The 18150-nt window shown below is 39.1% G+C and overlaps 2 protein-coding genes across 3 annotated transcripts in view; one reads left to right on the forward strand and one right to left on the reverse strand.

Moving 5' to 3' along the window:
* Positions 1–8481, reverse strand: part of LOC139442923 (maleylacetoacetate isomerase-like) — a 31144-nt gene extending 22663 nt beyond the window's left edge. The window contains exons 1-3 of one of the 2 annotated variants that reach the window (XM_071223847.1): positions 8456–8481; positions 5640–5694; positions 4307–4357 (exon numbers count right to left, since the gene is read on the reverse strand). In XM_071223847.1, the coding sequence (XP_071079948.1) occupies positions 4307–4357; positions 5640–5694; positions 8456–8464 (115 nt within the window). In that variant the 5' untranslated portion in view covers positions 8465–8481. Of the gene's footprint in view, positions 1–4301; positions 4358–5639; positions 5695–8455 lie in introns of both variants that reach the window. The other variant, XM_071223846.1, reaches the window with a different exon arrangement.
* A 912-nt stretch (positions 8482–9393) lies between these two features.
* LOC139443232 (protein O-mannosyl-transferase 2-like) overlaps positions 9394–18150 on the forward strand; it is a 48071-nt gene continuing 39314 nt past the window's right edge. Inside the window, exons 1-2 of the mRNA XM_071224205.1 lie at positions 9394–9821; positions 15020–15104. Coding sequence (XP_071080306.1) covers positions 9466–9821; positions 15020–15104 — 441 coding nt within the window. The 5' untranslated portion in view covers positions 9394–9465. The remainder of the gene's footprint in view (positions 9822–15019; positions 15105–18150) is intronic.

Below are 18150 nucleotides of genomic sequence, written 5' to 3' on the forward strand. Positions count from 1 at the left end.
TACTCTTGATGAGAAATATGCTCCTACGGGAGCGAGGAATAAAAGTCAGCTTTTGAGGGTAATTTCTCCTCCTTTAGTTTCTCGAAACTGTCCATGTAGTCGTAACAAAAAGGTAACTTACGCGTCAAGAGATCCGTGTGTTCGGGATACGACTTCAAAATGTTCAACGCCCTTGTCTTTGAGATTGTAAAATATTACAGTACACAGAATATCATTCGGTGTATGTCTCTCGGTCACTATGAACCTCATTGAGTGGATCCCTGGGTCTTCAGCCTCAGACAAGTCCACGTGGGACGTGATGGCTTTAACAATGGGTTTCATCCACACTCTAATCTACGTCTTGAGGGTACGAATCACGCTCTCAGCATAGGACGCTTTTTTCATTCTGGGTGACGTCCAAGTGATGCCCTTACTTTGTAATTATAAATAGCTTTCCACTTTGTTGTTATTAAATTCGCGGCCTTTATCGGACCTAATGATCTTTGGCAAAGGCGCCGTTGTAAATATTTTCCTCATGCCATGATTGCTTTTAACAAGTACTTGACACCATCATTATCCGAAGCTATGTTAGACACATCTGCTAAGTCAATATCCCATCTAGCATTCAAACCTACAGGTTCTACTACACCAAATCAGTACCAGTTTGGAGAGTGCGGTTTTCGTAGGGAGCCTTCAGTGCAGATCGAGAGATATCTGCAGGCTGTGATTTGAGGATATTCTGTAAGATTTTTATGTCTTTCAAATGTACATCCATCCAGTTATTAAAACTGACCATGTTTTTCTATATTTAGTACTGTCTTTTTCAACATGATGACTTATGCTGAATGTGACCACAGCTATTTTCAAGTAGGTGACATTTGGTGCGAAACTGGGGGTGGTGTGTTTAGCTTCCGGTACTCGGAAAAGGAGCTGGCTAAGCTAGTCATTTTTATTTTTTTTATTGCTGCTCTAAGGCCAAACTGTGCACACACGTACAGGTAATAGCTGTTAAATGCTTAGTTATTTTAAAAAAAAGCATAACGTTACTATAGAAGTCTATGGGAAAACATTTGGTTGTGTGTAACCTGTAGTCACCACTTGAACTTGTACCTCAAATACCTCTGAAGGGAGGAGACATCTTGGGAAGCAAGCCACTTCTTAATCTTAATGCGATGTAAAAGTGACCCTCCTTATTCACAATATGATAGAGATTGGCGTTTTGGATTAAAAAAATACCAGACAAATAATCCATCCATCCTTCAACGGATATGATAAAACTATAAATGATAGTAACTCTCTTTACTACGGGTATTTATATCACACGCTTCACTCCAGGCCTACTGTAGCCGGCCCATTTAAAAGTTTCCAGGGGCGGTCGGGTAGCCGAGTGGTTAAAGCGTTCGCTCGTCACGCCGAAGACCCTGGTTCGATTCTCGATATGGCTACAATGTGTGAAGCCCATCTCAAAACGACGTACATTTTGGTTTTCATATTTAAAATAAAAAACATATTTTCACATATGTGAATATAATTATCTCTATGGCTCATTTTCATACTGGATTGTCTGGTCCAGACTCGATTATTTACAGACCGCCGTCATATAGCTGGGATATTGCTCAGTGCGGCGTTAAACAACAAACAAACAAACAAACAAACAACATTTTCATACCATGAGTTTTCCACTGAATCATATTCGGAATATATCGAAATGATCGTCAACTAATTTGTAAGATGTACTTTTTCTGTATTTTAGGACCACCAAACAGACCACATTCCTTAGACCATTCCACTCCTCCCTACCATCAAAGGCCTGTAGCTACTACCCTTCAGCCGATACTTCTACCGGCTACTATCCCTACAGCTACCAACCAGTAGCTGATCACACATGGTACAACAGGGGACAGTACAAATGCCCCCCCCCCCCCCCCCCCACACACACACACCTGTCCTCCTTCCAAACCCAGCGCCAATGCTCCCATCACACCAACCAGTTGCAGCCCCCCCCCCAAAAAAAAAAATAAAAATAAATAAATAAAAAATAAATAAATAAATAAATAAAAAAATAAAAATAAAAAAAATAAATAAATAAATAAATAAAATAATTAAAAAAAATAATAATACAATAAATGAATAAGCCAGTTGCAGTTCTGTGACACCATCGACGACAACGACTGCGGTGACAAATTAGGACAATGTCATCGAAGTCGTAAAAAACCCAACCCAAAACAAAAAAACACGTTACTCAGTTTCATGAATCAAAGGAAACTGAATCTGATTATATCTTTATGTTGTTATCCATCACTGTACATACATTGGTATTAGTTCGTACTACTTACCCCTACGTTATGTATGATCGGGATTCCTTCTTTCCAAATTTTCTCCGGGGTTGGAAAATGACTGCATCTGTAGTACTCGAAATAAACCGAATGTTATCATTATCTACGGTGGCCCATAAGGGACATGGAGTCTGTTTTTCCATATTTTGATATTTCACTTACTTTTATCGTTACCTTTTGCAAATTAACACTATTTGTCTGACAAATATGTGATAAATCATGTGTAAAGAAGATATTGAATCGTTGAAAAGTGAAACGAAAATGTCAAAAACAAAAGCGAAAATTTCAAAAACTAAAATGAAAATACAGAAAACTATTTCCACCGCGGTGGGAATATTATCACCGCGGTGGAAATAGTTTTCTGTGATTTCATTTTAGTTTTTAACATTTTCGTTTTGGTTTTTGACATTTTCCTTTTGGTTTTTGACATTTCCATTTTAGTTTTTGACATTTTCGCTTCACATTTCAGCGACTCAATAGCTACTTAAAAGTACATTTTCCATGTTTTTGGTTGTTTTTATACATGATTTACAACATATTCGTATGACAAATTGTGTTAATTTGCCAAAGGTTACGATAAAAGTAAGTGAAACATCAAAATATTGAAAAACAGACTCCATGTCCCTTAAGGGCCACCGTAATTATCAACTGCACATAAATGCATTTCGTACGGTCTGTAGTCTCGCGCTGTCTCATTCTGTAAAGGTGAATATTCGCTCATTCACAACAGTGACCACACTCCGTGTCAAACCCTGTTTACCAAGCGGGCAAGGGTGATGCATTGCACCCGTGTCACTCATTCACGACTCGGGTGACATGTGAGCTACAACATATGTACAGTGCGGAATGTCACCAGATTTGATGCATTCATTCATGCACAGGAGTCCGTATCTAAAAATAGACGCCCTCATGCATATTCATGACCATCTCCACACGCGAGCCCGAAGGAGATGGTCATGAATATGTATGAGGGCGTCTATTTTTAGATACGGACTCTAGCGATTCATGACACGGGCCATCTATAACCCATAGCGTATGTACAGCGCAGAATATTAATGTCGCCGACCATTGTTCAAAACCCTCCAAAAATCCAACATGAATGTTTACCCGCTCCATTGTACTCGTCGTCTCTATTTTCGGTCGATTTAGAGGATTTCACTATTTTTTTCATAGAATTATACAATTTTACACTGATGTCCGGGGTCGATCCCGCATCATACAAAAAGACGTTAAAAGATGGTACTTGTTGTTACCCTGTCTGGCGCTCGGCATTTAGGAGCTAAAACGAGGATTGGTCGGCTTGGAGTCAGTATACAGTGTCTGAGTGAAGTATTCTTGCTAAACTGCATCATGGTATTTCAGTGAGCTAGCACTATAAATCGGCATCAGTCCGGACTACAAGCAGCCACACAAACACACACATGTACTTGCACGTCCCTATATAAGTGCAATAATCTTGGACGCGACGTTAAACCCCATTTCACCTCACCTTCAGCACGCTCAAAAACAATAAACCATATTCATTGTGTGAATTTTACAGGACAGAGCTCTACATGACATATCGGTGAATTTATTTGCAAGCAGATGAAACACTGTTTACTGACAAAAACTATTCAGCATGTGTGACATATTTCCTCAATATATGAATCTAACGTTACCTAGCACATCAACTACAAATGTCATTTAGCTCATATACCTAAAACTGACAATTTAGAACATGTGCAAGATCTTTTGCTTTTAGATTAATTTGCTTCGGAAAGGAGTTCAACCCTGATTTCAGTGGTGATCTTATGTCCATGATATTATGATAAAACATGAAAACCCCAAATGATAAAAAGCCCCACTAATCCAGATAAGCAATAAATGTGCACAATTCTGTAAACATATCAGTTTCAAACAGTTTCAGATCTGGCAAAAGTGGCACAGACGGAGAGACAGACGGGCGGCTGAATCCACCGTCCTAAAATCATAGGATATTTATCCTACCATTAATTCATCCGTTACGGCAACGTCTTCATACTGGATGCCTTTGATAGCCAGAGCTGAAAATAGAGCAATAGTTCGTGAAGGTTACGGGGTCCACGGGGAGTCCAGTCGTCTAAGGCGCCGCAATTCGCTGTGCAGAGTTGCGGCCCTTGGGCACGACAGAAACCTATGATTTGTGGGTTCGAATCCCGGTTCACCCCGATTATGTCTCTAGGTTTGTCAGCACCATACCCGTGCTCATCGGTTTCACCGAAGTGGTAAACGTCTGAGACCTGCATCACTTCGGGCTTTCCTCCCACATTAAGCTGACACGCCGTGATATAACTGGAATACTGTTAAAAGCGGCGTCGTTAAACACAACTCACTCACTCCTGAAGGTCTTGTATTCTTCTTCCATTCTAAAAGTACGGATAAGTAGAGGTGCAATAACTTAAACATTTGTAATAATTGATGTCACCAAACATGCATATAATTCACACATAATAATATATTGATAATCAGGGTCTTAGCGCCTACGAGTATGGGAGTAACGGTCGTCATTCCCCTAAGCTGGCTTTGTGCACGTGGACCCAGAAGTGTAAGTGTGTGCCATCGGGTTTGTTTGTTCCAGTGTTCTTCTATCTAGTTCTTATCGTTGTTGGTTGGTATGTTGTTTTATGCCGCACTCAGCAATACTCCTGCTATGTGACGGCGGTCTGTAAATAATCGAGTCTGGACCAGACAATCTAGTGATTGATATCATGGACATCGAACCACGCAATTGGGATCGATGACGTGCATCAACCAAATCAGCGAGTCTGACCACCCGATCCCGTTAGTCGCCTTTTACGACAAGCATAGTCGCCTTTTACGGCAAGCATGGGTTGCTGAAGACGTATTCTACCCCGGATCTTCGCGGGCCAGTTCTGATCATGAGTATTAAAAGCAAAATAAACGAATTACAAGGGAATCTATTTACATTAGCCCCATGGGGTTCTTGTTATAGTGGGACACAGTCACCAGCTATACCACGACACTTGTAAGTACTCGAGTCTAGGCCAGACAATCAGGTGCTTGGTAGCCTGTTCACGCACTGTAACCACCCAAACCCCACAGTGGTCGGCTGTTGCGACAACCATGAGTTCCATGAAAAACTTCCACGCAGGCTTAGTGATGGAACTGAGGTGTTGTGTAAATAATCACGAGTTCAACTGACAGTATATCGTAATTTGAACTGCTTAAAATATATATTACACATAACTGTAAACATTGAAATTAACCATACTGCATTTACTGTCAAATTGAGTATTATCTTAGGTATCGATTACAATGACAGCTTCGTAAAAGTTTCGTACGCACCAATTTTGACTCTCCAAGTGCAGGAACTCCGACTGTGGCCATAGAGGATCATGTCCTATTCAAAGGTAAACACATTATTGGATCAACTGGTTATAATTTACATTGTCAATGCCAGAGTGAGTGAGTGAGTGAGTATGGTTTTACGCCGCTTTTAGCAATATTCCAGCAATATCACGGCGGGGCACACCAGAAATGGGCTTCACACATTGTACCCATGTCGGGAATCGAACCCGGGTCTTCGGCGTGACGAGCGAACGCTTTAACCACTAGGCTACCCGACCGCCCCTGTCAATGCCAGAGAATACCCAGTCTGGATTATCCACCGAAACAGATTCCATTTGACTAAAGGGCAAAATAGCTTGGAAAATTACTGTAATTCTGGAAATTATTACGTCTCCAAGTTAATACGATTGCTGACCCCTTGATTTGCCACAGACACGTCAGAACGACCTTTTAGCCGACCAATCAAAGCGTCGCTTACCAGATCATGAAAGTGACAGTCGGAATGTGTTTTCTGATCATGTAACCTCGAAAACGTTAACATGGGTATTCCGAAACCCAGTTACGACTGATTCCGTCATAATCATCGTCCATTTCTTGCTTCCATGGGATAAACATTTGAACGGAAGAGGCATTGAACAGTACGTGGGAAGCACTGCTATACAATCTCAGCCATATATTAGACATTCCGGAATGTTCGTTTGTTTAGTTTTCAAAAATTTAATCGAGAACTGTGTCAACATATTTTTCAAGCGTAGTCTGAAATGGAAGTCAGGTTGAAACGAGTGCCGTAAAGCTCGAGAAAGCTGCTTTCTAAATGGCTGATGTAGACTTCTTTTTTGTCATTTCAGTGGTCGTTCAAATTCGGGAAAGGTCGTTCTGACATGACCCGTAATGGCATGTCCTCAGGTCTTTGTTTAGCGGCAGCAAGAACTTAGATCTGATTTTAATGAGATTGCATTATCCACCGACACAGATTCCATTTGACGTAAAGGGTGAAATAGCTGTAAAAATTGTAAAAATGGTCCACTGAAAATATCTGCAGTAGTAGTAGTATTTCGCAGTGTTTTTTGTTTGTTTTGTTTTTGTATCAAATGTAACTCAAGAACCAGTTGTCCGATTCTGGCAAAAAACACAAGAAGGTAGACTTATGAATCACAAAAATACAGACTTATTGGTTTCGGGACTGGGGCAAACTTTTATTCAAAATTTATAAATTTATAAAAATAACATATTCATGAGGCCAAAAGCCAGTTTTTACACCTGTGAAACAAACGCAAATTCAGTAGGAAGTGTAGGCAATGACCGGATTTGCGTATGATTCCGGATCTGAAATAACTTTTGGCGTTTATTTCATAAACATACCATCCTTTATTGCCATTGCACAAGCACCAATAACAGGAATGCTATGACTGGAATTCAAGAAATTTCAAGGCATGACTTCCGAAATTGATACAACAGTAAATACGTTCTCATAGCGTATTTCAAATGTATTTGTACTGATTGTCATTGGTTCGAAATATTCTAACTATTCACTGAATCTTTAAATGTTTGAAATATGAGCATTATGTAAATTGTGAAATGTTTACATGCCTTAGAAAGTTATGCATCATTTCGGATATCAAGAATACTTGAATAGTTTTCAGATGGTTATATTTCCCGTTACTAAAACAAGATGATCATAGATGCTTCTAAAAATGTTTTGTTTGTTTGTTGTTTAACGCCGCACTCAGCAATATTCCAGCTATATGACGGCGGTCTGAAAATAACCGAGTCTGGACCAGACAATCCAGTGATTTACATCATGAACATCGATCCACGCAATTGGGATCGATGTCATCCATCAACCAAGTCAGCGAGCCTGACCACCCGATCCCGTCAGTCGCCTTTTACGCCAAGCATAGTCGCCTTTTACGGCAAGCATGGGTTGCTGAAGACCTATTCTACCCCGGAATCTTCACGAATCCATTATGGATTAACGCAGTTGGGATACACCCGACCCCGTTAGTCGCCTCTTACAACAAGCATAGTCGCCTTTCGCGGCAAGCATGGGTTGCTGAAGACCAATCCTTCCCGGGTCTTCATGAATAGTTTAAACGACAAGCATCACAACGACTCCTGAATGGCAGCAGGCATCTTACGAGGGGATTTACGACAACCATTTACCGTAGCACCTCTATACACGGCGGCCTCTACTTGACGCCAGGACATACCTCCTCTCTCTCTCTCTCTCTCTCTCTCTCTCTCTCTCTCTCTCTCCCCCCCTCAAAAAAAAAATAATAATAAAAAAATAAAAAAATAAGTAAATAAAAAAATAAAAATAAATAAAAATAAAAAAAATAATAAATAAATAAATAAAAAAATAAAAAAAATAAAAAAAATAATACAATAAATAAATAAGCCTGGCCTCTAATAGACGCCGGCCGGGTCTCTAATACGGTGATGTGTTGAAAAATATATTTTGCATGACTGAACGTAGTTTGGAATGAGGTGATGCAGTGATTTGTCACTCACTGTGACCACATTAAACAGAAGAGAAGCCTGGTCGACTTGAGCGAAATTAATAGTGGCCAGGTCTAATAGAGTGGATACTGTATCACATCTATGTCAGTTGTTGTCTGTGTTCAAATGTCAGATAGGCATGTTGAAGCACATATACACAACCACAACTCACCCTTGTGACATAAACAAATGACAGCGTATTAACACTTCAATAACATTGCATTGCTATGAGATCAGCATCGGACAGCGTTAACGCAAGAACGTACGGACATCTATATATGCGATGCACAGTTTATCTTGATGCAATGTTTTACCTTAGACATGGCGGCTGGCGGCTGGGTTAGCTTAACCTACTTTATTATGAACAGATCAGCGTGACAATTGAGATAGGGCGTGACAGACGTTTTTTGTAGGTCAAGCGCCGATCCGCGCACGACACTGACTAGAAATAACAGTGCATCCTTTTGTCAACTTTGTAATAATATTTTATGCTTTAACCATCAATTGTGGTAGAGTTCTTAGGAGTTCATTCAGCATCTATTTCATCTGATACATTATAAACTATAGCGGCACTGTCTGTGATGAAAACATGCAATACTCTTCAGATGTTATATGGAGATATGTACCAATTTAAACTAGTCACACAGATTCAAATATATTCAAAATTCAGATATAATCCATTGGCGGATACAGAGGGGTGCGGGGGTGCGCATCCCCCTTTTTATTTCGAAAAAAATCTTTATTTCTGTATAAATTACCACCAAAGACTATAAATAGATCTTAATTGTGCACCATGTAATCAGTATTGTGTTTTGTAGGAATTTTGTTCTATAAATATATATACTGATAATTGTGCACAAGAACACAACAATGGTCAGAAAATAGTGTGGCCATTTTGTTACAACTGCATTAAATGTTGGACCACACCAAGCAAATGTGGTTCGTGCCCTCTACCAACAAACCAATGTAGTTACCAAGCTCCTTACAGTGATAGAGCGTTATCTGCCGCACAACTCGTATCATTTCGAATGAGCCCATATCATGTGTTCCCTCGTCTATAGCTATGCTGGACATCTTCAACAATAAATAAAATAAGAAACGCCTCTACAATTATCATAATAATACAAAATTTATGAATTTAGCACAGATGCGGGGGTGTTTTAATTGATTCGAAAACACGTCTCTATACTACAAACTACCTTTGCATTAATAGCCCAAAGGAAGGTAACTCTCACTACTGCTGCCGGGCAAAACAAATCAGGTGTGCAGCAACATCAATAAAATCGAAGATATCTGCCTGCTGTATGAAAATACGAACGTGGCGATGTCGGCCAAACATGCCCAGGCTCTTCGGAAAAGAAAAGGTGGCAAAGATAAGGAAGGTGGAAAGGAGGAGGAATTTAAATCTCAAGATGTTCAAAATCAAAGAAAAGCAGACGAGAAGGCGACGCACCTTGTTAATGACAGCGAGGAGGATGAAAAACATGGTCGTGGCGACATGAAGCCAGCGAGGAAAAGATACAACAGGGACGGGCTGTTGACTCCCAGTGATATATCGTCGGATGAGGACGACGAGTACCCGGCTCGAGAACCAAGGGCCTATTTTATGTGTCTGTGTTTATTCTCCCTGGCATCGTTACTCACAAGGCTTTATAATATTGAGCTACCTGAACATGTTTGGTAAGTTGCATTTTTTCCGAACTCCCCAAATATCAACCAGTTTACATGGTTAAGCATCTATAAAGTATGTGTTTACTGGTATCACCGGCAGTCGTGGAAATGTTAACTGACATAAGCCAAGTTAGGGATATGCAACTGCAAAATCTGCATCAGTTTCAAAATTAATGTTAATGTTTATCCCACTTATCATGCTAATCCTGTGTGCTTTGGGGTCATTTCAGTGCGTTACTCTCATAACATTGCATGGTAGAATGTACATGCTACCTGCTGTTCACTATGTAAACAATTAGGGGTGACTGTTGGTCTGGAATTCACTATTGCAATAACTATTGATATTGAAATTGTTGAAAGAAACTATTGCGATAACTGTTGATATTGCAAGCAACTATTGCGATAGTTTTTCAGTGTATCATTTTAGATGAATTTTAGAGTTGAATTAAAACTTGGAACCGAAGTTTCCTTTGAATATGATAGCCATAACAACAAATACAAAATAAAGTTATTGAAACTGTAAAACTATGGTAAATACAATCGAAACTATCGATATTCCTAACTGAAATCAATACTATAGATCGGAAGCTGATTTAACAATAAATATTTTTGACTTTAAGTACTTACCAATAGCAATATATCGATATTTCAGTTTATCGTGACACCCCTAAAACCATTCACATTGACATATTTATTAAGGGGAACCCTGTGGGGTTAGAAAAGGAACCAGTACTTGTAGGATTAAGAGTAAGACTCAATAAGTATAATAAGACTTAACTGCTTAACTGGATGTTGTAAGGCTCTGAGATTTGGTACAGTACCTAGTACAAAAACAGGGACGGCAGGGTAGCCCAGTGGTTAAAGCATTTGCTCATCACGTCAAAGACCCGGGTTCGATTCCCGACATGGGTACAATGTATGAAGCCCATTTCTAGTGTTCCCCCGCCGTGATATTGCTGGAATATTGCTAAAGGCGGCTTAAAACCATACTCACTCACTCAATAGTATGAAAACAATGGTAAGTAGTCCAATTCAAATTAGTCAAAAGTCATGTGATCATGGTGAGGGTAATGGTTATTAAGAAGTTCAGATTTGCATTGGGCTGGTTTCTAGATAATAACCAATCCATGTTGACATGGTTGATGAACAGAAAGAGTTGACTAGTATTTTCATGATGTACATGTTGTCATGGAAATTCCATTGAGTTCAATATCAGTGATAAATCAATAAATGTATTATGGGCTAATACATTGAACACCATTTTTTACAACATTTGCAGGCACAACATGTCCTGAGGTAGGTGTACCCCCATCTGCTCCAGTAAAACTACAAATATAAACACTTGCATTTGACAATTCAACTGTGTTCAGGGTCTAAGACTGTAATGATTATTAGTTATTATCGATTAATCCTTTGAACTGTTTTTTGCAACTCGGCTGATCATTTTTTTCTTGCAGCGCGGGCACATGCATTTTACACAACATGTAATACATTCCCCACGTTGGCCATTACTCACCATGCTCACTGACTTGTGTGATGTATGTCATCGACCCCGATGGCGTGGATTGATGCTCATGATTTCAATCACTGGATTGTCTGGTCTGGACTCGGATTATTTACAGACCGCCGTCATATAGCTGGAATATTGCTGAGTGCGGTGTTAAACAACAAACAAACAAACATACAAAAAAAATAAAATTACAAAACAAACAAACATTGGCTATTACATTGGTTATTAGAACAACTAGATTAATAACCCAATCTTAGATTGAATATAAGTACATGGGAAATGCCAAATAGGAAGCATTTTCCTTGCCTAATGCTATGTATCATCATCCGAATAAACTGTCATTGAGTTAAGCATGTTAAGGTGTATAGTATTTGTTAGGTAATGTGACATGATCTCAAGGATAAAATATACCTGTAATTAAGTCATTAACTTTGCATCACAATACACAGGTGAATCTCGGATGATGACACAGTTGCGGTGGTTGCTGTATGATATGGACATGATGGAATTCAGTTGCCTAAAAAATAATTGTTGTTTCTGTTTTGAGTGTATGAACACATGATGAACTGAACTTCATTGATGCAAAATAATAATGTATTTGCTGCATACTAAATATGCTAAAGAGTAAACAATTGACTGAATTGTGTGTACACATTTAATTTAATGGTTGGTTTTTATTCAATTTACATCTGATGGTGGTGGTATAAATTGGGTTTCATTTTACCATGTTTACGACCCTCAAATAAATAAAATGGGTTACAATTAAGACAGATACTGTATTCGACTTAATAAGCACCCAGGGCGCTCTCAAAATTGAAAATAGGGGGCTCTTATTAGAATATTATTTTGGTGGAAAAAAACAGAGTTGAAAGATAAATTTCGTGGTTTATGCTGACAGCCTGAAATGTTTATGTACGACAGATATATTTTTCCAAAATTTAATTGCCCATGATTAAGGGTGCTTATAACACACGAGTGCATATTATACACAAATAAATAAGTCTTCCATACATTGATCAATCGGAAGGGGTGCTAATTGGGATTGTTCATTAGCCAATATATTAGGAAATATCACGCTTATTAGAGCAGGTCGCTTATTACGTCAAATATGGTAAATGTAATTATCAATCTTTGAAATACTGAAATGGGATCCAAATGTGGGTATCATTGATTTGAAATTTTTGTACTGATATATTGAATCATAAGTATGATGATGTGTCTGATATCAATAACAATAAAACTAATTCTTTTGTGTGTAAGTTACTTTTGTAGACTTGCAATTCATGAATTTAATGCTAAATATGGACAAGGTTCATTCAATATATGTTTACAATTGAATTATCTGCCCTCTTATTGTCCATGCAAACTTAGAACACAACTACTTAGCCATGTTAACTTTTATGTCAAATCATTACTTAATCATGTTGATCCATGTTATTCTGATATTTGCTATAATCATGATTGCCGTATTTGACGTAATAAGCGCCTCTCTCTAATAAGTGCCCACAGCGATATTTGCTAATATATTGGCTAGTGAATAGTCACCCCTTAGCATCCCTTCTGATTGATCACCATGTACACAAGACTTTTTTATTCACGTATGCTACGCACTCGTGTGTTATATGCACCCTTGATCGTGGGCAGTTAAATTCTGGAAAAATATATATGTCATATATAAACATTTCATAAGCATAAACCATGAAATTTATCTTTCAACTCAGTTTTTTGCACCAAAATAATATTCTTATAAGAGCCCGCTATTTCCAATTTTGAGATCGCCCTTGGCGCTTATTACGTCAAATACGGTATAATATAACCAAGAGTAAATGGTAATCATTGATGTTGGAATGTATCTTACACTACTGTGATCACGATGATGCCTGCTCTGCAGCTCATGTTATGCATAGAAAAAGACGGAATTGGTTTTGGTTCACATTATGACCACACTCAGCAAACTCAGGTTCAGGATAGCTATTAACATATGATGCCATGGGCAGATGCGCTTGATAAGGATACATTTGTTGCATATGTAGGCTCTACATGACGTAGCCGCACTTCACATTTGTCATACCATGCATACCACAGTATCTGAAACATGCTGAAACAGCAACAAACAAGTACTTATCTATAACAAGAATACATGTAAGTATATTAACACATGATTAACATTCTAAGGATGAGGCCACACTTTTCTTTACCATGTTTACAGATCTGCGGACTATAGACATAATAAAGTTTCTTGAAATGAAAAAAAAACAACAGATTTTTTTGCTCTCATTTTTTATCCCACCGATGACCTGATGGCATACCGCACCTTAAAAATATTTTCTAAAGAGGGACCCACTGAGGTTGACATACGTTAAACATGGGAGTCAAAATATAATGTGATGTTGTTCCTGAAATTGATAGGATGCATGACAGTTTTCCAGCTTGATTTGGCAGGTTTGCATTGCTCAAAGCAACAGCTCTGTAGCAGGCTTTCCTGTATAAAACCATTTATTTTTTTTATTTTTTATGCCAGCTGGGCTAAAGTGGAGCAGATAAGCAATCAAAATATTGAATTGCTTTTTTTTTGTCTGGACTGGAACAAACAGCAACATGTGCATGCACATCGCTATAAAAGTGCAATAATCTTGAACGTGAACTTGAAACCCCATTTCACCTCACTTCCAGTGTTGTGCCCTGTAGAACACACACCTTGAACTTGTAACACACTATACTGTTTATAAGCTGCCTCCGTGGTCTTGTGGTAGAGTGTCCGCCTGAAGAGTGGAAGGTCTGGGATTCGATCACCAGCCGCGTCATACCTAAAGACGTTAAAAGATGGTACTTGTTGTTACCCTGCCTGGCGCTCGGCATTAAGGGGCTAAAACAAGGACTGATCGGCTCGGAGTCAGTATACTGTGTCTGAGTGGGGTGTTCATGTTAAACTGCAGCATGGTATCTCAGTGAGCTAGAACTATTAAATCTGCATCAGTCTGGACTAGTACAAGCAGCCACACGCACATACACGTACATGCACGTCGCTCTATAAGTGCAATAATCTTGGACGCGACGTTAAACCCAATTTCACCTCACCTCACCTCGCCTCACCTATCCTGTTTATCATGTACACATGGTATACTTATGAAATTTTTTGATGACCATGATCAATAAGATGAACCCTGTTCCTGTAACCATGGTAACATGTTTTTTGTTTCTTTCATCACGAGCACAATGAGTTTCTTTATGAATACACAACGCCATTTAGAAAGTGGTCAAATGTAAGAAATGTTATATTTGGGGTATCACTTTCTTAGCAAAGTTCAGATTCTCGTACTTTTTTGGGTTGAGTCCCGTGGGCCATGGGAGCCATGCCAATTTTCACTTGTCAAAGGGGTTCTCAAAGTAAGTGATCTAGACTACCAGTTGTCAGACTTTCTTTTTGTGGAAGCCTCGGTGGCTGAGTGGGTTAGATCGCTGACTTTGTGTGCTGGCGATTAGGTGCCTCACTCTGGCAAGTGTGGGTTCGATTCCCAGACGGGACTGAACTCCCAAAAGTGCAAGAATCTGTACTTAACTAAGAAAGTGTTATCCCAAATATAACATTTGTTGCAAGTTTCTTTATATTTATTTATTTTTTTATTGGGACACGTAGACCATGAAGAAACTCTGTCAAGCCTTTCTCTCACATGATTGATATACATCTCCATTGCAGCTGGGACGAGACCCACTTTGGAAAGATGGGAAGCTGGTATATCAACCGGACATTCTTCTTTGATGTGCATCCGCCCTTAGGCAAGGTAATCCATAGTGTTCTCTCCCTGCCTGGACTTGCTCCCCGACAGCAGGTTCTTACAGAGCTACATTGTTTGATCTGGGCCAGGCCCTGAGGGCTATAGAGGCATGGGATTAACTCAGCTGTTGTTGAGTGGGGCCTTTCGCATGTACAGTGGAAAAGCTCATTTCGTCGTTTGTCCTTAGGATCATGATGATGCATCATTCCCCCTTGTGATCATGATGATGCATCACTAGTCCTTATGATGATCATGATGATGCACCATTAGTCCTTATGATCATGATGATGCACCATTAGTCCTTATGATCATGATGATGCACCTTTAGTCCTTATGATCATGAAAATGATGCATCACTAGTCCTTATGATGATGATGATGCACCATTAGTCCTTATGATGATGATGATGATGATGCACCATTAGTCCTTATGATGATGATGATGATGATGATGATGCACCATTAGTCCTTATGATGATGATGATGATGATGCACCATTAGTCCTTATGATGATGATGATGCATCACTAGTCCTTATGATCATGATGATGCACCATTAGTCCTTATGATCATGATGATGCACCTTTAGTCCTTATGATCATGAAAATGATGCATCACTAGTCCTTATGATGATGATGATGCACCATTAGTCCTTATGATGATGATGATGCACCATTAGTCCTTATGATGATGATGATGATGATGCACCATTAGTCCTTATGATGATGATGATGATGCACCATTAGTCCTTATGATGGTGATGATGCATCACTAGTCCTTATGATGATGATGCACCATTAGTCCTTATGATCATGATGATGCACCATTAGTCATGATGATGATGATGATGATGCACCATTAGTCCTTATGATCATGATGATGCATCACTAGTCCTTATGATCATGATGATGCACCATTAGTCCTTATGATGATGATGATGATGCACCATTAGTCCTTATGATCATGATGATGCATCACTAGTCCTTATGATGATGATTATGATGCACCATTAGTCCTTATGATCATGATGATGCACCATTAGTCCTTATGATGATGATGATGATGATGCACCATTAGTCCTTATGATCATGATGATGCATCACTAGTCCTTATGATGATGATGATGCACCATTAGTCCTTATGATCATGATGATGCATCACTAGTCCTTATGATCATGATGATGCACCATTAGTCTTTATGATCATGATAGTGCATCACTAGTCCTTATGATCATGATGATGCACCATTAGTCCTTATGATGATGATGATGCATCACTAGTCCTTATGATCATGATGATGCACCATTAGTCTTTATGATCATGATAGTGCATCACTAGTCCTTATGATCATGATGATGCACCATTAGTCCTTATGATCATGATGATGCACCATTAGTCTTTATGATCATGATAGTGCATCACTAGTCCTTATGATCATGATGATGCACCATTAGTCCTTACGATCATGATAATGCACCATTAGTCCTTATGATCATGATAATGCAAAACTAGTCCTAATGATCATGATGATGCATCATTAGTCCTTATGATGATGATGATGCAAAACTAGTCCTTATGATCAAATTTCACAACACAGTGGGTTTATCTCCTAAAAGTTGGGAGAAAAGAACTGCTCCCTCTAGATTTCCACAAGGGGTGGTGGTTGGGTAGCCTAATGGTTAAAGCGTTCGCCTCTCACGCCAAAGACCTGGATCGATTCCCGACATGGGTACAATGTGTTAAGCCCATTTCTGGTGTCCCCCGCCGTGATATTGCTGGAATATTGCTAAAAGCGGCGTAAAACCATACTCACTCACTCCCTCTAGATTTCCACAAGTCTCAAACTTGCAGACTTGTGTCCCTGTCTCACCCTCCAGACCGCAAGTACACAGCCCATTGATAAAGTGTATACATGCCTTTCAAGAAATTTGCTTGTGGCCATTATACTAGGAATTGAGTTGAATTGACTAGTGCTGGTTTCCATGGTTTCTGGCATTGTTCTTGCTCATGCTGTTGGCTAGCTGTGAACGATAATTGAACTGAGTATTTCTCTTATCTTATGTCATCAAGCCTTTTGTGACTGTTGAATATGTTGATTCATTTTTAATGCTGGGTTAGACTAACTCAGAGAAAGAAAATACCCATCATAAAGAGGAAGAAATGAAACAAGATTGAACCATGACCATGTAAACAGGCATTTACATCCTTCATTCTGATTTTCTTCTTTGTTCTTGATCTCCAATCGATTGACCTTTTGATGCTTACCCAGCAATCAATTATCAGTTATATCAATATTCATAGCTTAAATCAAGCAAATTCAGGCCAGAGACTCGCACTCAACAATGCTCAAGCATGATCAATAGGATAAACATTACATAGACAAGACGGGGGTACCCCAGTCTTCAAAGGCGCGTGATTCGCTGTGCAGAGTTGCGTCCCTTGGGCACGCCAGAAATCTGTGATTGTTGGTTCGAATCCTGGTTCGCCCCGATTATGTTTCTAGGTTTGTCAGCACCATACCCATGCTCGTGGGTTTCACCGAAGTGGTAAACACCTGAGACCTGCATCACTTCGGGCTTTCCTCCCACATTAAGCTGACACGCCGTGATATAACTGGAATACTGTTAAAAGCAGCGTAAAACCAAACTCACTCACTCTTGCTACATAGACAAGACAGGTGCCTCTGAAAGATGAAGGTATCTCGCACTGCAATTCAAACCCTTGTTATATAGGTTGATTCTCAACTCTCATTGTCATTTTACCAAAGCCAAGACCACTGGGAATAAGATATTTTGAACGATACCACTTTTTAATCATTTTTCTAAAATTGTATTTCTTAACTGAGTATCTTGATGTTGAATAATGATCAATTTTGTCACATTTTGGTTTGGTTTGTTTAAGCTCTAAGTCAAAATTAAAGTGGAAATAGGACATTATGGTTCTCAGTCGACAATGAGATAAAGCCAAACTTCAGATACCAAATATGAAACATGGTACAAACCCTTGTTTGGAACGCTTAATATTGTTTAAACATGCTTTCAAAGATTCTCGCAA

This window comes from Haliotis cracherodii, unplaced genomic scaffold (assembly GCF_022045235.1).
Source record: "Haliotis cracherodii isolate W230 unplaced genomic scaffold, xgHalCrac1.p SCAF_5, whole genome shotgun sequence".
Taxonomy (NCBI): domain Eukaryota; kingdom Metazoa; phylum Mollusca; class Gastropoda; order Lepetellida; family Haliotidae; genus Haliotis; species Haliotis cracherodii.